This window comes from Saimiri boliviensis, chromosome 6 (assembly GCF_048565385.1).
Source record: "Saimiri boliviensis isolate mSaiBol1 chromosome 6, mSaiBol1.pri, whole genome shotgun sequence".
Classification (NCBI taxonomy): domain Eukaryota; kingdom Metazoa; phylum Chordata; class Mammalia; order Primates; family Cebidae; genus Saimiri; species Saimiri boliviensis.
Genome location: NC_133454.1, coordinates 43,525,422 through 43,548,880, shown reverse-complemented (window position 1 = coordinate 43,548,880; position 23,459 = coordinate 43,525,422). Strand labels below are relative to the sequence as shown.

Below are 23,459 nucleotides of genomic sequence, written 5' to 3'. Positions count from 1 at the left end.
TACATATATATATGTGTATGTATATATATATACATATATATATGTGTATGTATATATATATACATATATATATGTGTATGTATATATATACACATATATATATGTGTATGTATATATATATACATATATATGTGTATGTATATATATATACATATATATGTGTATGTATATATATATACATATATATGTGTATGTATATATATATACATATATATATGTGTATGTATATATATACACATATATATATGTGTATGTATATATATACATATATATATGTGTATGTATATATATACATATATATATGTGTATGTATATATATACATATATATGTGTATGTATATATATATACATATATGTGTATGTATATATATACATATATGTGTATGTATATATATACATATATATATGTGTATGTATATATATATATACATATATATGTGTATGTATATATATATACATATATATGTGTATGTATATATATACATATATATATGTGTATGTATATATATACATATATATATGTGTATGTATATATATACATATATATATGTGTATGTATATATATATACATATATATATGTGTATGTATATATATATATACATATATATATGGAGGCTGGGTGCGGTGGCTCATGCCTATAATCCCAGCACTTTGGGAGGCCAAGGCGGGTGGATCATGAGGTCAAGAGATTGAGACCATCCTGGTCATCATGGTGAAACCCCGGCTCTACTAAAAATTCAAAAATTAGCTGGGCATGGTGGCGCACGCCTGTAGTCCCAGCTACTCAGGAGGCTGAGGCAGGAGAATTGCTTGAACCCAGGAGGCGGAGGTTACGGTGAGCCAAAATCACGCCATTGCACTCCAGCCTTAGTCACAAGAGCGAAACTCTGTCTCAAAAAAAAAAAAAAAAAAAAAATATATATATATATATATATATATATATATATGTAAAATATACTTTAGTAATATTCAATGATCAGATAAAAGGTTGGGCATTTATAGAGAAAAATGGCATTAGCCTTTTTTTTTTTTTTTTTTACAGCTATGGAAATCTAGCCTATGTTTTTGTAGCTTCATTCATTTTCTTTTTCTTTGAGATGGAGTTTCACTTTTGTTGCCCAGGCTGGAGTGCAATAGTGTGATCTCAGCTCACTGCAACCTCCGCCTCCTGGGTTCAAGTGATTCTCCTGCCTCAGCCTCCCAAGTAGTTGGGATTACAGGCATGTGCCACCAAGCCTGGCAAATTTTGTATTTCTAGTAGAGATGGAGTTTTACCATGTTGGCCAGGCTGGTCTCGAACTCCTGACCTCAGGTGATCCACCCGCTTTAGCCTCCCAAAGGGCTGGGATTACAGGCATGAGCCACCGTGCCCAGCTGCTTCATTCATTTTCATGAACTTTTGGATGCATCTTCTATTGGGAATTTATTTTAACAGAGTCATGTAGGAGGGAACATGGTTAGCAAGAGCACTCTACTTAGTGCCAGTAGGTTTGCATTTTGCACTTGATTCTGATACTTTTTTTTTTTTTGAGACAGAGTCTTGCTCTGTCTCCAGGTGCCAGGCTGGAATGCAGTGGCGCAATCTTGGCTCACTGCAACCTCCGCCTCCTGGGTTCAAGCAATTCTCCTGCCTCAGCCTCCCGAGTAGCTGCGGACTACAGGCGCATGCTACCACACCCAGCTAAGTTTTGTATTTTTTTTTTTTTTTTGAGACGGAGTTTCACTCTTGTTGCCCAGGCTGGAGTGCAATGGCGCGATCTCGGCTTACCGCAACCTCCGCCTCCTGGGTTCAGGCAATTCTCCTGCCTCAGCCTCCTGAGTAGCTGGGATTACAGGCACATGCCACCATGCCCAGCTAATTTTTTGTATTTTTAGTAGAGACGGGGTTTCACCATGTTGACCAGGATGGTCTCGATCTCTTGACCTCGTGATCCACCCGCCTCGGCCTCCCCAAGTGCTGGGATTACAGGCGTGAACCACTGTGCCTGGCTGATTCTGATACTTTTGAACAGCATCAGTTAGGCAACCCATTTCACTTCTCTTAGCCTCAGTTTCTTCATCTGTGACCACACAGCATTGGCAAATGGATCAAAAATAAAATAGGATATAGAAGACTTTTCGTAAACTGTGAGGCACTATAAAAAATATAAACAAGGTATTTTGATGGGGTCCATTAGCATGAATGTAATAAATAAAGAATACTCGATGATGATGGGTGCCCCACTGGCGAGTCCAGGGAGCTTTAAGTCAGCAGTTTGGAAATCTTGAATTGTCAACAGAGGATTACAGAGGAAGAGATTGGGAAAGAAAGAGAAGATGGAATGTGAGCTGCAAATCCAAATTAGCACAAGGATTAAACATGAGAAGTCAAGGGGAAGTCTTCCAATGTTATCATTAGTGTTTTCTTCTAGTCCCTTCACTTTCTTGGTTCTTTTTGGAAAGAATGTAGGTTTTTTTTTTTTTTTTTTTTTTTTAGACAAGATCTCACTCTGTCACCCAGGCTGGAGTGCAGTGGCATGATCGTGGCTCACTGCAGCCTTCAACTCCCCAGGATCAGGTGATTATTTCACCTCGGCCTCCTGAATAGCTGGGACTATAGGTGCATGCCATCATGCCCAGCTAGTTTTTGAATTTTTTCCTATAGAGGAGGCATTTGATCATGTTGCTCAGGCTGGTCTTGCACTCTTGGGCTTCAGCAATCTGCCCACCTTGCTTGGCCTCTCAAAGTGCTGGATTTCAGGTGTGAGCCACCACACTGTAATTAGTTTTCTCATTGTTTGAAAACTAGCATGTACAAAATAGATTAAAAAGAAAATAACAAAAAATTTCCACAATCCCACCCAAATTATTTGGTGCTTTTAATGTTTAGTCAATCAGGCAATTAGATCCATCAACCAATTCGAGTCATTGACTTCTTAACTCTTCCACTACTATCTTTTGGCTCCAAGCCTTCTCTTGTTCTCAAAGATTCAGAACAGAATGAACTCGTTCCAGGAACTAACAGAATTGGGAATGCCCAGAGGTTGAAGTTTTCTTGATTGAAAATATTCTAAATTATAACTAAAGAGACTGGACATAACCCAGTGGGTTACTTGCTGGATCTAGATCCACTCTAAGCTTGCTCTGCCCTAAACTTCTGTTGTATTGTTATAGAATACTGCAAAATTAGCTCACCCGCCCCCTCCTTTAGTCTAAGAAATGCAGTATGACATTTGGTGAAGATCAGCAGAAAAAAATATTTTGCCAATTTCAGAAATATCCTGCTCCATAAGAAAATGTAACTGGTATTATAATTCATAGGGTAATTTTTGGAAAAGCTTGCTTTATTGCTTCATTAAATAATCAGATTGGTTTTGGTAAAACTTTATGCACATTCTTCTAGAGTTGTAGATAAGAAGGCTGACACCTGAACCTCTTGATTCCTGTTCTTTGCCAGATTTTTCCAGTTCTCTTTGTCTGGAACACCATGATCAGTTCATTTGGTAGTGACCAGTCTCTAGAAAGTACCTCTTGCTGTTCAAACTTACACTTATTCTTGAAAATAAAGGTGCTAGTTTTTAATGAGAATAGTCACTGTTAACTTTGACAGATGGTCACAAGATGACCATCTCAAAAGAAAAACCTACCAGGGAAATATAGGATCTAACGTTGCTTGGTGGTGTATCTAGAACAAGGGCAAAGAAATTACATGTCCCCCCACTTCATGAAGATACTTTTGTATCTGCCTCATAACCAGATAAGATTGCCAGGCCAGACGTGTTGGCTCATGCCTGTAATCCTAGCACTATGGGAGTCCGAGGCAGGTGGATCACGAGGTCAGGAGATCGAGATCATCCTGGCCAACTTGGTGAAACCCTCTCTCTACTAAAAATACAAAATTAGCTGGGTGTAGTGGCATGTGCCTGTAATCCCAGCTACTTGTGAGGCTGAAGCAGGAGAATTGCTTGAACCCAGGAGACAGAGGTTGCAGTGAGCTGAAGTCACACTACTGCATTTCAGCCTGGGCAACAAGGGCGAAACTCTGTCTCAGGAAAAAAAAAAAGATTGTTTTGTTGGTTGGGTGCGGTGGCGCACACCTGTAATCCCAGTGCTGTGGGAAACAGAGGCATGAGGATCCCTTGAGGCCAGGAGTTTGAGACCAGGCTGGGCAACATAGTCGGGCCTTGTCTCTACAAAAATTTTAAAAATTAGCTGGGTGTGGTGGCATGTTTTTGTGGTCCCAGCTACTTGGTAGGCTGAGATGGGAGGATCACTTGAGCCCAGGAGGTTGAGACTACAGTGAACCATGATAGCACCACTGCACTCCAGCATTGGGGACAGAGTGAGACCCTGTCACTATTTAAAAAAAAAAAAAAAATTATCTAGTTAATGAATCAGGAGACTCTTGCTCCTGTATGGGACTGGAGAAAATGTCATAATTGCCATGTTTCCTTTTTCTAGAGTTTATACTGCCCAGCAGAGCAGATTACTATCGCTCTGTCCCATTCCAATGAGTTTTGCAACTTATTTAACATTTTTATTTTTAAGTTGAATTCTTTCTGATGGTCACATTTGGGTTGACACATTTCCAAGTTAAACTGTAGACTGATTTCTTCTTGTAATCTGTTTGTTCCTACTTGTTCCAGTTGAACTAATAGAGGTTTCAGAAAGGTCAGCTTTCTCTGGTCGCATTTTTTACCTTTGCAGCTATTCTGCCAGTCCATATTGATTCATATACTGTATAAACAAAGATGAATATGACATTTTTTCTGCCTTTTAGGAGCTTGTGACCTACCTAGGGAGCCAAACACATAATAAGTATAATACAGCATGAGATATTTTACATTAGATCAGCAATCTTCAGGCTTTCTTCCTTATGAACCCCTTTGATTATTATTATTTTTTTTTGCCAGGAGTCTTATGTTTTGAAAGGTTTTGGCACCCTTTCCCCAAAATGCATTTGTTAAGTAATAATGGGCTTATTTTTTTTTTCCTCTCCCTCTCTTTTAACTAATCAGACACTAGAACTTCTGATTAGCAAGAGAAATGACTGCTACCACATTTGGTTGATAGAATTAGAGCTGAAAACAAATACATGTGATATTTTGATTTGTCTGAATAGCCTTGGTATGTGTACATGTAGGGTTTTTGTTGACTTAAAAGTTTCATGGGACCATTCAAATAAAAGTAGAGGCTATGCTTTACTGTGATGATAACCCAGTTAACCCAGTTTGTTTGTTTGTTTGTTTCTCTCTCTTTCTTCTTTTTTTTTGAGATAGAGTCTTGCTCTGTCACCCAGGCTGGAGTGCAGTGGTGTGTTCTGGGATCACTGCAACCTCTGCCTCCTGGCCTCAAGTGATCCCCCTGCCTCAGCTGCCCAAGTGGGCTACAGGCATGTGCCACCATGCCCAGCTAATTTTTGTGTGTGTGTGTGTGTGTGTGTGTGTTTTTTATAGAGACAATGTTTTGCCATGTTAGCCAGTCTGGTCTCGAACTCCTGGCTTCAAGTGATCCTCCCACCTCAACCTCCCAAAGTGCAAGAATTACAGGTGTGAGCCACTATGACTCCATCACTCAGTTTCAATGAATATCAGCAGTTCATTCTTGTTTCATTTATACACCTCTACTTTCTTCCTCCTGGATGATCTTAAAGTAAATCTCAGGCATTATGTAATTTCATGCATGGATCAACATTAATCTCTAACAAATAAGAACTTAAAAACAATTGTAATACCATCAAAAAATTAACAATAATTAAAATATCCAGCTCATATTAAAATTTTCTTATCTCATTTTTTAAAAAATCGTTTGTTCAAATCACAATACAAATGAGACCCATATATTTTAATGGGTTGTTATGTTTATATCTTTTTCTCTCTGTAGGTTTATTTTCCTCTCTCTTTTTTGTTTGCAGTTTATCTTCAAAGAACAGTTCATTTATCATGTGGTTTTCCACATTTTGGTTTTTGTTGATTGTGTCTTTCTGATAAGTTAACAGTATTTTCCTCTTAGGGTAATGTTTTTAAATGCATAAATATATAAGATTATAATGGAAAGCAATTGCAAAGATTTAGTTGTCAAATTGTTAAAAAGCAAATTGGGATATCTGTTAATATAGAGGCTTCTTTTCTTTAAAATTTACTAAATAACAAAATATTACAATGAGGTTTTAACTACCAGGATTTTTTTTTTCAAGGGATGGCGTCTTGCTCTGGGACAGGCTGGAATTCAGTGGCACCATCATAGCTCACTGCAGCCTCAAACTCCTCGGTTGAGGCAATTCTGCCTCCTCAGCCTCCCAGGTAGCTGGGACTACAAGCACGCATCATGATACCCAGCATTTTTTTTTTTTTTTTTTTTTTCTGTAGAGATGAGGTCTTGGTATTTTGCCCAGGCTGGTCTCCAACTCCTGGCCTTAGGTGATCCTTCTGCCTTGGCCTTCCCAATGTGCTGGGATTACAGGTGTGAGCCACCATGCCTGGCTTACCATGATTTTGGAGTAGTGATGAATATAAATTTTACTTGAAATTTTAGCTATAGTTGCCATATGAAGTGAAAATATTTGTGAATTATTTTGGCAGCAAAGTCTTAGGTATCGTTAGTACCACTCGTTTGTTGCCTATGTTTATAATTGAAGGGGCTATTAAATTTTAGTTCAATGTTACTAAAAATGAGGAGATATATACATATATATATATATATATATATATATATATATTTTTTTTTTTTTTCTATTTAAGTTCATAGATCCTAGAATGTTTTCATGGACCTGGTCCATGTGCCCCAGGTTAAAAACTCTGCAGTCCTATTTTTCTGGTGAGATTTCATAGGTATTATGTATTACCAACAGGAGATGTCTTAGTTTGTTTTCTGTTGCTATAAAAATATCCAAGACTGGAAATTTATACAGAAAAGAAGTTTATTTCATATAGTTCTAGAGGCTGGGAAGGCCAAAGATTGGGCAGCTGCATTTGTTTGGCTTCTGGTGAGGGCCTCGTACTGTGTCATAGCATGGTCGAAGGCATCACAAGGCAAGGAGGGTAAGTCTTACTTTGTCACCCAGGCTGCAGTGCAGTGGCGCAATCTCTGCTCACTGCAGCCTCTGCCTCCTGCGTTCAAATGATTCTTCTGCTTCAGCCTCCCAAGTAGCTGGGATCACAGGAACCTGCCACCATGCATGGCTAATTTTTGAATTTTTAATAGAGACGGGGTTTCACTATGTTGACCAGGCTGGTCTCAAACTCCTTAGGTGATTGGCCTGCCTCAGACTCCCAAAGTGCTGGGATTATGGGTGTGAGCCACCATGCCTGGCCAAATAGGCTTTTTTTTTTTTTTTTTTTTTTTTAAAGATGGAGTTTTGCTGTTGTTGCCCAGGCTGGAGTACAATGGTGCCATCTTGGCTCACTACAACCTCCACCTGTTAGGTTCAAGCGATTCTCCTGCCTCAGCCTCCCCAGTAGCTGGGACTACAGGCGTATGCCACCATGCTGGTTAATTTTTTGTAGTTTTAGTAGAGACAGGTTTCACCATGTTGGCCAGGCTAGTCTCAAACTCCTGGCCTCAAGCGAGCTGCCTACTTTGGCCTCCCAGAGTGCTGGGATTACAGACATGAGCCACTGTGCCCTGCTGGGATTAAGTTCCAGCATGAGTTTTAGAGGGACAGATATTCAAATCATAGCAGAAGACATATAATGTTTCTTTGTCTCTTTCTTTTTTATTATGTTAGGAGCTATTGATGTTTATTGTCTAGATCCATTATTTTATTAGGGCTCCTAAAGTGATATTTTGTCATCTCATCTTCATTTATTATGCAGACTGTTTCTACAAGGACAAACCCCTCTTCATCAACTCTTTGATTACTCTGAGGTGTAATTTGTATAAAAAGGACAGGATAAATATTGATTCTTTTCTTTTATTCACCAGTCTTCAAAATAATAAGTTCATTCCCTAGCATCCGCCAAAGAAGACCAGCAAGTTAAAAAATTTTTTTCCTAGTATTTCTGTTAATTCATGGATTTAAATATTTGAGGTGTTTCAGTCCATTGCAATTGCTCTTCCCAATGCTAAGAATTAATTTTTGTCATAGATTTAATCTTTAGTGTTCTTGCTATTTGGTGTGACAGGATGTTCCAGGCTTATTTTGTGCATTTCCTGCCCCAGGTCTGAAATTAGCCATTCTCCAAAAAGCCCTAGGTCTTTTTATTTTTATTTATTTATTTTGAGATGGAGTCTTACTCGGTTGTTGGAGTGCAGTGATGCAATCTCGGCTCACAGCAACCTCCATTTCCTGGGTTAAAGTGATTCTTCTGCCTCTGCTTCCTAAGTAGCTGGGATTATGGGTGTGCTACCACACACAGTTAATTTTTGTATTTTTAGCAGAGACAGGGTTTTGCCATGTTGGCAGGCTAGTCTTGAACTCCTGACCTCAAGTGATCCACCCACCTTGGCCTAGCAAAGTGCTGAGATTACAGTGGTGAGCCACCGAGACCGGCTCCTAGTTCTTTTTAGTGGGAGGTAGTGTTTAGTTGCCATAATCTAGGCACTAGGGGTGTTCATAATTAATAGATTAGTCATTGTTTCAGAGCTTTTTAGGGGAAAGAGATAGGACATATATGTGTATATTGTGAAAATACTCATGACATACTACAAAGTACTCATGAGTCAATTGTACTTTTCAATAAAGTTCAAAACTCTAGGGTTATTAACTCAGCTTCTTCAATCTTACACCTTCATCTTCTTTTTCTTATAGCCCAAATTAATACATCAATATAATTTCTTTCTTTTTTTTGTGGGGGGGGACACACCACTCAAAACCAGAAGAGGTTAAAGGGGTTCCCATCAATGTAATTTATTTGCTGTATTCCACAATATTTGTACATAATCCCAAAATAACATCAACACTATTTCCAAACAGTTTAAGCTATTGTATAGTTCTTTTTGATCCTATGGTATCAAAAAGACAGTACACAGTAGTAGTGTACTGTCAAATTAGTATGTTTTAAAGTCCCTTGAAATAATTCCTGTTTGTTTGGTTTTGCTACCAACTTTTAAAACATCAAGTTTAAATTTTATTTATTTTAGATATGGTTTTTTAAAATTTAATTTTTGTTTTACAAAATTATAAGCTATGCAATGTATTTACATGGCCTCAAAGGCAAATCTATAAAATAAGGTATATTCAGACACATATCTTTTTTTTTTTTTTGAGACAGAGTTTTGCTCTGTTGCCAGGTTCCAGGCTGGAGTGCAGTGGTGCAATCTTGGCTCACTGCAACCTCTGCCTCCTAGGTTCAAGCAATTCTCCTGCCTCAGCCTCCCGAGTAGCTGGGACTACAGGCATTTGCCACCATGCCCAGCGAATTTCTGTATTTTAGTAGAGACCATGTTGGCCAGGATGGCCTCGATCTCTTGACTCTCTGATCCGCCCGCCTTGGCTTCCCAAAGTGCTTACACAATCTTGGCTCACTGCAACCTCCGCCTCCCAGGTTCAAGCAATTCTCCTGCCTCAGCCTCCCAAGTAGCTGGGACTACAGGCACATGCCACCACGCCCAGCTAATTTTTCTATTTTTAGTAGAGACCGGGTTTCACCGTGTTGGCCGGGATAGTCGTCTCAATCTCTTGACCTCGTGATCCGCCTGCCTCGGCCTCCCAAAGTGCTGGGCTTACAGGCTTGAGCCACCGTGCCTGGCCGTGCCTTGCATTTTATAGTTGTACAGTACTCTTCTGTGTTTATTCAGCTAGCCTCCCATTGTTAGACATTTTAGTTTTTTTCCTTTAGTCTTTTGTTAGCATAAATAGTGCTGCAGTGAATAGCTTTGTAGATACACCTTTTTGTATCTTTGCCATCGTTGCCTTGGGGTAGATCCCTAGAGATAAAATGGCTAGAAGTTATCAAATCAGCACCCCTAAACTCCTCACTGAAATAGACATTTATTATTTTAGACTCTTACCAGCAACAGTCAGAGTACTATTAAATTTCTGAAGTGCCAAAACCAGATCCTGAACAGCCCATGGATTGCATTCACTTCTTCCACAGATTCCTAAAAGTTGAGAGACCTTAGAATCAGACGCATTGCTCTAGACCCTTGCTACTCAAAGTCTGGTCCATGGACCAGCAGCGTAAGTACCTCCTGACAGCTTGTTAGAAATGGGAAATCTCAGGCCAGGTGCGGTGGCTCATGCTTATAATCCCAGCAGTTTGGGAGGCCAAGGTGGGCAGATCATGAGGTCAGGAGTTCAATATCAGCTTGACCAACATGGTGAAATCCCATCTCTACTAAAAATTCAAAAATTAGCTGGGCATGGTGGCACACCCCTGTAATCCCAGCTATTCAGGAGGCTGAGGCAGAAGAATTGCTTGAACCGGGGAGTCAGAGATTGCATGAGCTGAGATTGTACCACTGCACTCCAGCGTGGATGACAGAGTAAGACTTAGTCTCAAAAAATAAGAAAAAAAAAAAAGTGCAATCTCAGGCCTCTCTCCAAACCTATACTGAATGAGAAGCTGCAATTTAACAAGAGCCTTAGATGATTCATATCACATGAAAGTTTGAGAAGCAATAGGCTAGAGCTGTGTTCTTCAGTACATGACCCTCAGCCACATGCGGTTATTTAAATGAAAATGAATTAAAATAGAATAAAATAAAAAATTCAGTTTCTCATTTATACTAGCCACATTTCAAGTGCTCAAGAGCTACTTTTCAAACATTTCCATCATTGTGGTAACATCTATAGTATTGTACAATGCTGATCCCTGGCTTCACTGTCTAATTTGGTAGCCATTGGCCATATATGGCTATTTTATTTAAGTTCAAATGAAGTAACATTAAAACTCTAATTCCTCATTCACATTAGCCATATTTCAAGTGCTCAGTAGCTGTGTATGGGTAGAGGCTACTGTATTGGATGGTGCATATTTAGAATAGACAGCTGTGGTCAAGAGGTTACCAAAAGGCTGGGCTAGCCAGAGAAAGGAAGGAAATAAAATTCACTGAGTGCCTCAGGTGGGTGGATGTGCTAGGTACTTTATTTTATTTTTTATTTTGTGCTAGGTACTTTTATAGGTTATACCAATTAACCCTTAAGCCCATAAAGGTGGTATTACACTCCCTTAAAAATATGTATATAAGAGAGCTACCTAACACTAATAAAGAATAGAGTTAGATCTTCTGATTCAAAGACTAGGTTTATTTATTTATTTATTTTTATTTTTATTTTTTATAAAGACGGGGTTTCACCATGTTGGTCAGGCTGGTCTTGAACTCCCGACCTCAGGTGATCTGCCTGCCTTGGCCTCCAAAGTGTTTGGATTACAGGTGTGAGCCACCACGCCCAGCCTCTTTATTTTTTTTTTTTGAGATGGAGTTTAGGTCTCGTTGCCCAAGCTGGAGTGCAATAGCACGATCTCATTGCAACCTCCTCCTCCCCCCGGGTTCAGGCGATTCTCCTCCCTCAACCTCCTGAGATTGAGGGATAGCTGGGATTGATTACAGGTGCATGCCACCATACCTGGCTAATTTTTTGTGTTTTTAATAGAAATGGGGTTTCACCATGTTGGTCAGGCCGGTCTTGAACTCCCAATCTCAAGTCTTGGCCTCCCAAAGTGCTGGAATTACAGGTGTGAGCCACCATGCCCAGCAAGAATAGGATTCTTCCTACTATGTTCAGAAGGAATAATCTTTTCCTGACGTCCACATCCAAACTGTACTCTCTACTGGCCTTTTCTAGAACAAGACATGGTGTGAACCATTGTTTTTACTTGCCTGTACCTGTTTCTCTTCTCTTTCATGTTTCAAATTTAAATCCAGACCCCAGTCTTCTCTAACTCTGGAGCTTGTATTTTTTCTACTATCACATTCATTGAGTTCACTTTTGAGGGCTCTTGTCTACAGTCTTGTCTACTTTGTATTTTAACATGATGCCACTGTAATAAATGTAGCGTTTATTTGTTAACTTAATAAACATTTACTGAGCACCTATTCTGAGTAAGACATAATCCAGTGAGCAAAAAGAAAACACTGATATCCTTTCTTTTACTTATCTTCTTTTTGAGGTGATAATATATGCCACTACACTTTCTATTTTTTAAAATTTGGCTTTTTTAGCTACTTTGAGTTTTGAATATGACTATCAGAATGTGGGTTCTTCAACACTGCAAGCTACTTATGCTTACTAGAATTAAATGATATATTAATAGCTAAACTTTTGAATCATAGGAATGTGGAGATGGAAAGAAAATAGTTCATCTTGGCTGCTACTCACTATGTAAAGAAAAGCTGCTTGTAATGTCTTCCTCCCTCCCTCCCTCCCTTCCTTCCTTCCTTTGTTCCCTTTTTTCTTTTTTGAGACAGTTGTGTGTCGCCCAGGCTGGATTGCGGTGGCTCCTTCTTGGCTCACTGCAACCTCTGCCTCCTGGGTTCAAGCAATTTTCATGCTTCAGCCTCCTGAGTAGCTGGGACTAAAGGCACATGCTACCATACCTGGCTAATTTTTGTATTTTTAGTAGAGATGGGGTTTTGCCATGCTGGCCAAGCTGGTCTTAAACTCCCGGCCTCAAGTGACCCACCAGCCCCTGCTTCCCAAAGTGCTGGAATTACAGATGTGAGCCACAGTGCCTGGTCAAAAACAACTTATAATTTATTTCTAAGCTTGCTTCCAATAGAATTTAAAATGCTTTAGGATTAGAAACTGGGTAGCTTATGTGCAGAGTGTGAGAACTTGGTCTAAATGAATATTTCTTTTTGGGTTCATAATAGGATTTTTATAGACATACTGTTATTATTCAGTATGTCTATAAAATTCTTACCAGGTATTGACAGGTAGAAGTTATTATCAGGTATTTACAGGTGGAAGATGTAATGGATTTAAAAATCTCCAAATAGCTATGTTCCATAGGAATCTTAGCACTAATATGAAATCCTGCTTTAACTGAAAACATGGAACCTAGCAGCAAAGATTTATTGAGACATAAAGTCAAGGAAATACATGATTTGCATTCAAACAATGCCTCTTATCCATCATTTGGAATTCTTTTTTTCTTCAAATGAAAAGGAAAGAGTAATTTAGTGGTTTGCTTCCCTGATTGTGTCTTAGACTCATCTAGGAGACTTAAAATAGGCTGATATTTGGATCTACCCCTTTAGAATCTGATCCGATTGCTTTGGGCTGGCGTCTTGGTATCAGTGTTATTTTTAAAGCCCAGTGATTTTTTAAATATATAATCAGGTAGAGGACTGCCTGTCTAATTTGAAATTGCAAATGAAGAAGAGCTAACGAAATGAATGCATCCCATCATTGTGTCTCATATATATAATGTAAAACTAGTGTTTGAATTAGGCAAAAACTTGTACGAGGCCTTTCCTCCATTCCTCAGTCTTCCCAAAATACCTTTCATGTATGTGATTGTTTTTGATCCTCCACGAACCTTCTCCAGGACGTCTTGACCTTTCCTCCCCCTTGGCCGTGTGCACAACTCTTAGGATCTCATAAAATAGATCCTAACAGTAATGTGGTTGGAAGTGGCCTTACCCAGCCCATCTTCTACCTGTTTGTCCACCCCTGCTCTCAGTGATCCATAACTCTTGTTTGCTGTGTATTCTGGTAGCCTGGCTCTCCCAGTGTGAAGCCGCCTTGGGGAAATTTGTCTTGGAGTTGGATCATATCCTGCCATTGAAGTTCATTTCAGTGGAGGTTCCGTTAGAAAAACCATGACAGGATATATCCCAAGGTCAGATGCATGTTTCTTCTGTCAACTTCACTTAGACAGGAACAGGTTTTGTTATGGTATAGAGTTCCTCCGTTCAGAATTCACATGAACCAGGACTTTGTACAAATTTATACAAACATGAATGTGGAGCTATAAGTAAAAACATTGTTTTGAGGCATTCAGTATTTTTCTCTGTAAGTCTGGAGTGTTTTTGTCTTCTTTCTTCCTTTGTTCAATTTCCTCCCACCCACCCCCACCAGCTTCTCTCTCACTCTTGCTCTCTTACTCTTCTATTATAGATGAGGTCATTATGATTTGGAGCCAAGAGAAGTGCATTCCTGTAACTTTAAATCTCCATACTCAATTTGTGACTCTCCTTTTTTTAGAAGATGGTTATACTTTATAGTTGGAGGACAGCTTGCTTAATTGTGCTATTTTAGAATGCAGATATGAGCTTACTGTAGGAATTTTGTCAATTTGTATAGCGGGCTTAATGCTTCCACACTTTTTATTCTCACTAATTTCAGATTTATAATTGCTTTCAAGTCCATTATGGGGCGTGAAAAATGTTCTCAATTTGATTAGGTTATCAGCCACTTGGTTGGAGTTTCTGTGCCTGGTACTTTCGACATCTAACTCCCCCATGATGTATAGGGAAGCAGTGTAACTACTGGGAAGAGAGAGATCAGGTCAGGCTTCTTTCCTGACAGCAAGGTGAGGTGCAGGGATGCTTTGAAGAAGGGCTTTTTGTTTTGTTTTGAGATGGAGTCTGGCTCTGTCACCCAAGCTGGAGTGCAGTGGCGCAATCTCGGCTCACTGCAACCTCTGCCTCCCAGGTTCAAGTGATCCTCCTGTCTCAGCCTCTTGAGTAGCTGGGATTACAGGCGCCCGCCACCATGCCTGGCTAATTTTTATATTTTTAGTAGAGACAGGGTTTCACCATGTTGGTCAGGGTGGTTTTGAACTCCTGACCTCAAGTGATCTGCCCGCCTCAGCCTCCCAAAGTTCTGGGATTACAGGTGTGAGCCCCTGCTCCCAGCCTGCAGGGGAAGGAAAAGAAGAAGAAAGAGATACAGAATGTAGGAAGATATCAACTGTGAGGGATGACCCACCTGTTACCCCAAGACTATGTGCTATAGGAGGGATAGCAGATGTTGAATGGCCAGGAAATTTGGGCATTAACTCTGCTCCTGTGTGATCTTAGGCAAAACACTACTCTCTTCTGGGCCCCACTCTCCTTGATTAAAGTAGGTTAGTGCCAGGGTTCTGCAATTCTGAGACTTTCTTCCAGGGAAGGGAGGAAATTTTTGGTGGCTCACACTTGAAATCATAGCACTTGGGGAGGCTGAGTTGGGAGGATCCCTTGAGCCTAGGTGTTTGAGACCAGCCTGAGCAACATAGTGAAACTCCATTTCTGTGAAAAAGAAAAACAAAAATTAGCCGTGGTGGCCTGTGCCTGTAGTCCCAGTTATTTGGGAGGCTGAAGTGGGAGGATTGCTTGAGTCTGGGAGGTCAAGGCTGCAGAGAACCACGATTGCACCATGGCACTGTAGCCTAAGCAATAGAACAAGACCCTATCTCAAAAAAAAAAAAAGTCACACACAAACACACACACACACACACACATGCTTACAAAGTATATGTCATAGCTGAGTAATCAAAATAATCTCTAAACAGATGTTCAATGAAGTGGGAGAATATGCCTTTGTGGGAATGGAGGAGATCAGAAAGAGAAAAGAAAATAAAAATGTAGTTATTCAATATCCAACATAATTTTTATTTCATAAAATGAAATAACCACCTGGAATAATTAGCATTTCTCTTTGTGTTTGGCTGTGTGTATATATATATGTGTGTGTGTGTGTTTAAGGTATAACTTATTTGCAAGCTATTCTGATTTCTTCCCTTATTTTCTAGGCATATTTTGAAAACAATTGCTCTGGGTCAGATGTTGTCCTTGTGTATATGTGGGACAGCTATCACTAGCCAGTATTTGGCAGAAAGATACAAAGTGAACACACCCATGCTTCAGAGCTTTATCAATTATTGCTTGCTGTTCCTAATTTATACAGTGATGCTGGCATTTCGATCAGGTATGTCAAACGTGGAAATTACCTTTTCAACAAAATAATCTTAATAAATATTACTAGAAAAGTATGACACTTCTAAATTTTGTGAAAGTAGTGACTAGAGACTTATGTATAGTTCTCTGAGACTTATGTAAAGTTGATTAAAATAAGTAGCACCATAGTGTTTGTAACAGAAGTTGTCAAAAAAGTGTGGGTTTTTGTTGTTGGTGGTGGTTTGTTTTTGTGACAGGGTCTTTCTCTGTCACCCAGGCTGGAGTGCAATAGTGCAATCTCCGCTGACTGCGGCCTTGACCTCCCAGGCTCAAGTGATCCACTCACCTCAGCCTCCCTGGTTAGCTGAGACTACAGGCGTGCGCCACCATACCTGGCTAATTTTTGCTTTTTTTTTTTTTTTTTTTTTTTTTTTTTTGTAGAGATGGGTTTTGCGGCTCACGCCTGTAATCCTAGCACTTTGAGAGGCCGAGGTGGGTGGATCACCTGAGGTTGGGAGTTCAAGCCCAGCCTGGCCATCATGGTGAAACCCCATCTTTAAAAAAAAAAAAAGAGAGAGAGAGAGATGGGTTTTGCCATGTTGCCCCAGCTGGTCTCTAACTCTTGGGCTCAAGTGATCTGCCCACCTTGGCCTCCCAAAGTGTTAGGAATACAGGCATGAGCCATTGGGCCCAGACTAAAAAATGTAAACGTCATTACAAGTTAGGTTCCCCCCGCCAATTTTAAAAAGATTTTAAAATATTAAGTCGATATTAAAAACACTTAAAGTCAAGAACCTTACTCTCCAAAATATTTATTTCCAACTAAATAAAGATGCTAAATGGAATATCAGTTGCATGTATAGATCAGGTCTGTTTTTTTCTTTCTTTCTTTTTTTTTTGAAACAGAGTCTCACTGTGTCAGCAGGCTGGAGTACAGTGACACAGTCTTGGCTCACTGCAACCTCCACCTGCTGGGTTCAAGTGATTCTTGTGCCTCAGCCTCCTGAGTAGCTGGGACTACAGGCATGTACCGCCATGCCCGGCTAACTTTTGTATTTTTAGCGCAGACAGGGTCTCACCATGCTCCTGACCTCAAGACATCCACCTCCCGCAGCCTCCCAAAGTGCTGGGATTATAGGCATGAGCCACTGTGCCCAGCTAATTTTTGTATTTTTTGTAGAGACAGGATTTTACCATGTTGCCCAGGCTGACCTAGAATTCCTGAGCTCAAGCAGTCCTCCCACCTTGGCTTCCCTAAGTGCTGAGATTACAGATGTGAGCCACTGGGTCCAGCCAGATACATTATTATTAACCAAAGTCAGTAATTTACATTAGGGTGCACTCTTGGTCTTGTGCATTCTATGGGTTTAGACAAATGTATAATGGCATACATTTATGATTACAGTATCAAACAGAACAGCTCTACTCCCCTAAATCCCTCTGATCCACCTATTCATTCCTCCTTCCCTCCCCACAAACTCCTGGTAGCTACAGCTTCAATTTTTTCACGTGCGTTTTTTTGTTTTTTGTTTTTTTTTTTGAGGCAGAGCCTTGCTGTGTCACCCAGGTTGGAATATAGTGCAGTGGCATGATCTTGGGATCTTGGCTCACTACAACCTCTGCCTCCTGGGTTCAAGCAATTACAGGCATGTGCCACCACACCTGGCTAATTTTTGTATTTTTAGTGGAGATGGGGTTTCACCATGTTGGGCAGACTGGTCTTGAACTCCTCACCTTAAGTGATCAGCTTGCCTTGGCCTCTCAGAGTACTGGAATTATAGGTGCTCGACCAGCTTCATTATTTTTTAAAACTTCAGTTTAACCCGTTGTTGTAAAGGGGTTTGAAGGTCCAATTCTAAGTTTACTACTTGCTTTTGAATCATATGGCTGACAGCAAAAAACCTCGCAAGGTTAGTGAACCCAGTGAAGAAGGACAGCTCTGTGCACACTTGGAAATTACAGTAATTTATTTCATCCCATGGACCAGCTATCTAAAGATCTTTATTGAAATTTAGGACTTTAGGCTCACACCTGTAACCCTAGCACTTTGGGAGGTTGAGGTAGGAGGATTGCTTGAGGCCAGGAATTTAAGACCAGCCTGGGCAACATGATAAAATTCCCTCTCTACAAAAAATACAAAAATTAGCCAGGCATGATGGCTTGTCCTCGTAGTCCCAGCTACTTGGGAGGCTGAGGTTGCAGTGAGCTAAGATCTCACCACTGCACTCAAGGCTGGATGACAGAGCAAGATCCTGTCTCCAAAGGAAAAAAAAAAAAAAGAGTTGGGAGTGGAACTGTACATGGTTAATAACCCTGGACTTTGTGAAAACTTTGGGCTTTGTGAAAACTTTGGAATTCAGTGAGACTCACAAATAAATCAGTGCAGTTAGTCTCCCCACGGCAGGCGTCCCCAAACTTTTTACACAGGGGGCCAGTTCACTGTCCCTCAGAAAGTTAGAGGGCCGCCACATACTGTGCTCCTCTCACTGACCACCAATAAAAGAGGTGCCCCTTCCTGAAGCGCCACAGGGGGGCCGGATAAATGGCCTCAGGGGGCCGCATGCGGCCCACGGGCCAGGCCGTAGTTTGGGGACGCCTGCCCTACAGGATGGTGGTTAGGTGCTTCCTATGCCATCTGATGCTGAGGAAGACTAATTCTGTGTTTTGTTTTTTTCTGAGATGGAGTTTTGCTCTTGTTCCTCAGGCTGAAGTGCAGTGGCACTATCTCGGCTCACTGCAACCTCCACCTCCTGGGTTCAAGTGATTCTCCTGTCTCAGTCTCCTTGTAGCACCTGCTACCATGTCCAGCTAATTTTTGTATTTTTAGTAGAGGCGGGAGCTATGTTGGCCAGGCTGTTCTGGAACTTCTGACCTCAGGTGTTCTTCTCTCCTCAGCCTCTCAAAGTGCTGAGATTACAGGTGTGAGCCACCATGCCTGGCCTCATTCTGTGTTTTCAAGATGTTCCTGCTAATTGGATTTTACTGATAATTATTTGGTTATGATTCTCACTACTTTTATTTATTTGAAAGTTATCTTGCCATAAAGCCTTCTCATATATGTGCCAACTCTGCATCTCCTGTGCTGCTAGATTCTCCAAAGTGGTGAATCCAATTAATTTGAATAAATATAATTTGGGGAGATAAAAGGTGTTTCTTCAGTGTGCCGCTAAGCCTCTTCTCAAGCTTATCACAGACTTAATTTTCACTTTAAAGCACATCCCTTCCAAAAGAATGATCACATGCAGAGTTTCCTTTGAAGAAGCCCATGAATAGAAGTTAAATAAACAATTAATTTCTAGGAAAACATTTCATTTCCTAGGATAGTCTGTGGCTTGTCAGAAATGGCAACATTCAAGCTCATGTCTAGATATTTTTTATTTCTGTTACAATAGGAAAGGGATTTAAAAAAAATTAAATTTTTAGCTGGGCGCGGTGGCTCACGCCTATAACCCCAGCACTTTGGGAGGGTGAGGTGAGTGGATCATGAGGTCAGGGGTTTGAGACCAGCCTGACCAACATGGTGAAATGCCATCTCTGCTTAAAAATAAAAAAATTAGGCTGGGCGCGGTGGCTCAAGCCTGTAATCCCAGCACTTTGGGAGGCCGAGGCGGGTGGATCATGAGGTCGAGAGATCGAGACCAACCTGGTCAACATGGTGAAACCCCGTCTCTACTAAAAATACAAAAAATTAGCTGGGCATGGTGGTGCGTGCCTATAATCCCAGCTACTCAGGAGGCTGAGGCAGGAGAATTGCCTGAACCCAGGAGGCGGAGGTTGCGGTGAGCCGAGATCGTGCCATTGCACTCCAGCCTGGGTAACAAGGGCGAAACTCTGTCTCAAAAAAATAAAAAATAAAAAAATAAAAAAAAATAAAAAAATTAGCCAGGCGTGGTGGCGTGCACCTGTAATCCCAGCTACTTGTGAGGCTGAGGCAGGAGAATTGCTTGAACCTGGGAGGCGGAGGTTGTGGTGAGCTGAGAGTGCACCATTGCGCTCCAGCCTGGGTGACAGAGTGAGACTCTGTCTCAAAAAAAAAATTAAAAATTAAATTAAAAAAAAATTCCGGGGTACAAAATGTGCCAGTTTGTTACATAGGTAAACATGTGCCATGGTGGTTTGCTGCAGCTGTCAACCTATCACGTAGGTATTAAGTCCAGCATGCATTAACTCTTTTCCTTAATGATCTCCTCCTGCCCTGCCTTCTCCCTTGTTTTTCCTAAGGAGGTGGAGTCTCACTATGTAAGCCCAGCTGGTCTTGAACGCCTAGGCTCCAGCTGTCCTCCACCCTCACCTCAACCTCCTAAGTAGGTGGGGTTACAGGTGCATACCACCATGCCCAGCTAGAAAAGGGGATTTAATCACTTTTCTCTGAGTTTCATTCTGGTGCTTTTGTTGAGTGGTCTATTATGACACTTTAACTAGGGCCTCATACTAGAAAAATATCTAACTCTGGTGAGCTGTTAGAGGAGTTTGGGTTATGAAGAGTGGGAACTAGGAGGGGACACATTAGAAATACACAATAATAGCCAGGTGTGGTGGCTCATGCCCATAATCCCAGCACTTTGAGAGGCTGAGGCAGGCAGATTGCTTGAGCTCAGAAGGTGAAGACAAGCCTGGGCAACGTGGTGAGACCCCATGTCTGCTAAAAATACAAAAATAATTAGCTTGGGATGGTGGCGTATGCCTGTGGTCCCAGCTACTCAGGAGGCTGAGGTGGGAGAATGGCTTGAACCCAGGAGGCAGAGGTTGCAGTGAGCCGAGATTGCCCCACTGTACTCCAGCCTGGGCAACAGAGTAAGACCCTGTCAAAAAAAAAAAAAAAAAAAAAAAGGAGGAAAGAATGAACAAATGAATGAAAAAAGGGAAAGACACAAGAAACTCTTGCTTCTACTTTTCGATATTCAAATCAACATGTATGGTATCATTTATAAGTAACATGTACTAACCCATATTTCTTTCAACCAGGCAGTGATAACCTTTTAGTAATCTTGAAAAGAAAATGGTGGAAGTATATCCTGCTGGGACTAGCAGATGTGGAAGCTAATTACGTGATTGTCAGAGCCTACCAGTACACAACTCTAACCAGTGTCCAGGTAAGAGGCAGCCCTCTGACCACTTTGGATTTTTATACCTTCAAAAGGAGAACACGAAGTCATACGTGTAATTTTATTGAAAACCTGTTCACTTGAAGAAAACCTAAACATAGGTGGATGCTGTTTTCTAGTGAAGCATATGCTCTAACGAGTAATGTTTGCTAGAATTAGTGAAAATGTCTACAAGCTAAGCAGCCCCCAAACTGCTAATGCTATGGCAGAGTAGATAAGCATAAATATGTAGTTGGCAGTTGATGCTGTGGTATTGACACGTGTTCTGTTTTATACACTGCTCAAGCATGGCATATGAAAGTGAATATACCTTTGTTCTATGGGAAAGTTGGAGCTTTGCCAGCATAGTAGATATTCATGACAAAGAAACCATTGGAAGAAACCTATTAGACATTTTGGGGAGAGGTGGTAGCCAGAGTTAAAACTCCCATCCCTATTTCTTTGTTAGGTTTATTCTTGCTACATTGAAAGAAAAATGTTCCTACATTGCAGTGCTTTTCAACTTTGTAAAGTTGAACACAACTGATTTCAGTTGTCTTAATGTGAGCAAACTATGGGATGTGTCTCATAACACTGACTCACCATTACTAACTACAAAATATTTTCTAAATGGAAGTGAAAGTGAGATAAGTGAGATAGACTCCAATGCCAGGTTTAGATGTCACAGTTTAGTAAGTTTATAACTGTTATTTTTCATTTTTTTAAGTAATAAAAAAAGTGTCTATCAGAAGTGGGATTTGAAGTTTATAACTTTTTGATGTATTCTTTTCTCACTATACAACATACAGAGATGTTCTTATTTGACTCTAAATTTTAGGGCCTGGAAAAATTGAAATTAGACTTATTTCGCATAGAAAAGTTAAGGCTTAGCCAGGCGCGGTGGCTCATGCCTGTAATCCCAGCCCTTTGGGAGGCTGAGGTAGGCGGATCACCTGAGGTCAGGAGTTCGAGAATAGCCTGACCAATATGGTGAAACCCTGTTTTAATTTAAAAAAAAAAAAAAAAAAAAAAGATAGGTGAGAACTCAGTATTTTTCTAATGTGAACCTATATTAAATGTTATTACCAGAATGCATTTTATTAAATACTTTCTTTTCTGTAACATCGTGCTAAGTATTGTTCTCAGCAAACCTCTTGGATTTTGACCAGTATTGGTTAAAAAGCTGAGACAGGAAATGATTTATTAAGACAGCCACAATAGGAGGCACACAAAGAACCTAAAATTTCATAAAAATTAAACCCAGCAGTTACCTGGAGAATGAAGTTCATCACTAATAGGAGTAAGTGTACTTTTAGCATTGGTTAATGAAGTATATAAGTAAGCAGCGAATGGCGTTTTCTAGTCACATCTACTCTCAGAATCTCACATACATTTTAATTACTTGATTACAATTCTCAGGAACTTTGATCTCTGACTAATAATGATTAAAAGTCTGGAACTGATGCAAGGCCTAACCACAGTTTAAACTTACAGTTGGATATCTGTGACTGAAGTTCATGCCTTTTTTGTTTCAAAGAAATTGAAAACAATTTCTTTTATGCTAGCCTCTTAGAAAAACCTAAGCATTTGGTTGCCAAAAGTCACGCGCTTATGGTCCTAGCAAGGAATATGTTATAAAAAAGGCATGGAACAATGAATGTTTTCTCCAGCAGCAGAGATGGTTGTCACAGGAATGATTCAGGCTGGATCTCTACCTAAGTCAGTCTCTGGCCTGGGTAGTCCAAAGGGATGGAAATTTGGATTAGGTGGCCTTTGAGGCTTCTTCTCAAAGATTCCTTAGAAGTTTCTGTAATTACAACAGTCATGGGGTAGTTCACGTGAAGATCATGATGTGGCCATTACCATCCTGTGCCCTAGGTTTCTGCTCATGTCCCTTCCCACTTTACTGCCACATCAACCCATTTCCCACCCACGGCCTGCTCCTTCTCTCCTGTGCTGCTCCGTTCTTCCTAGTCGGCAGTCCTTTTGGAAGCCTGCTCCGCTCATTGTCTAAGGCTACTTCAATTTTCATTTTCTCTTCTATACTCTATTGTACCTCTAATATGGTCTAACTTACTGTTATACCCACGTCCCAGGGTTTTACTTAGTACCCTGCTTGCTGTGACTGTACATTAATTTTCTAAAAATAAATTGATACTCCTGGAACTGAAAGTATCAGAGAAGACATCCATCATCAAGAATACCTTTTTTTTTTTTTTTTTTTTTTTAAATGAGAAAATAAGTATTGCTCTGTTGCCCAGGCTGGAGTACAGTGGCGTAATCTTGGCTCACCGCAACTTCCGCCTTCCAGGTTCAAGTGATTCTCCTGCCTCAGCCTCCTGAGCAGCTGGGATTATAGGCATGTGCCACCATGCCTGGCTAATTTTTTTATTTTTTTTCCCCCAAGACGGAGTCTCACTCTCTTACCCAGCTGGAGTGCAGTGGCACGATCCTGGCTTACCGCAGCCTCCACCTCCCAGGTTCAAGCGATTCTGGTGCCTCAGCCTTCTGTGAGTAGCTGGGATTACAGGCATGTGTCACCATGCCTAGCTGATTTTTTTTTTTTTTTTTTTTGTATTTTGAGTAGATAATGAGGTTTTGCCATGTTGGCCAGGATGGTCTCAAAC

General features: G+C 40.5%; 1 protein-coding gene across 1 annotated transcript in view; it reads left to right on the top strand.

The window, feature by feature from the left end:
• The window catches only part of SLC35F2 (solute carrier family 35 member F2), a 65,028-nt gene that overhangs the window by 24,209 nt on the left and 17,360 nt on the right, over window positions 1–23,459 (top strand). The window contains exons 2-3 of the mRNA XM_039471439.2: window positions 15,604–15,779; window positions 20,714–20,841. Coding sequence (XP_039327373.1) covers window positions 15,604–15,779; window positions 20,714–20,841 — 304 coding nt within the window. The remainder of the gene's footprint in view (window positions 1–15,603; window positions 15,780–20,713; window positions 20,842–23,459) is intronic.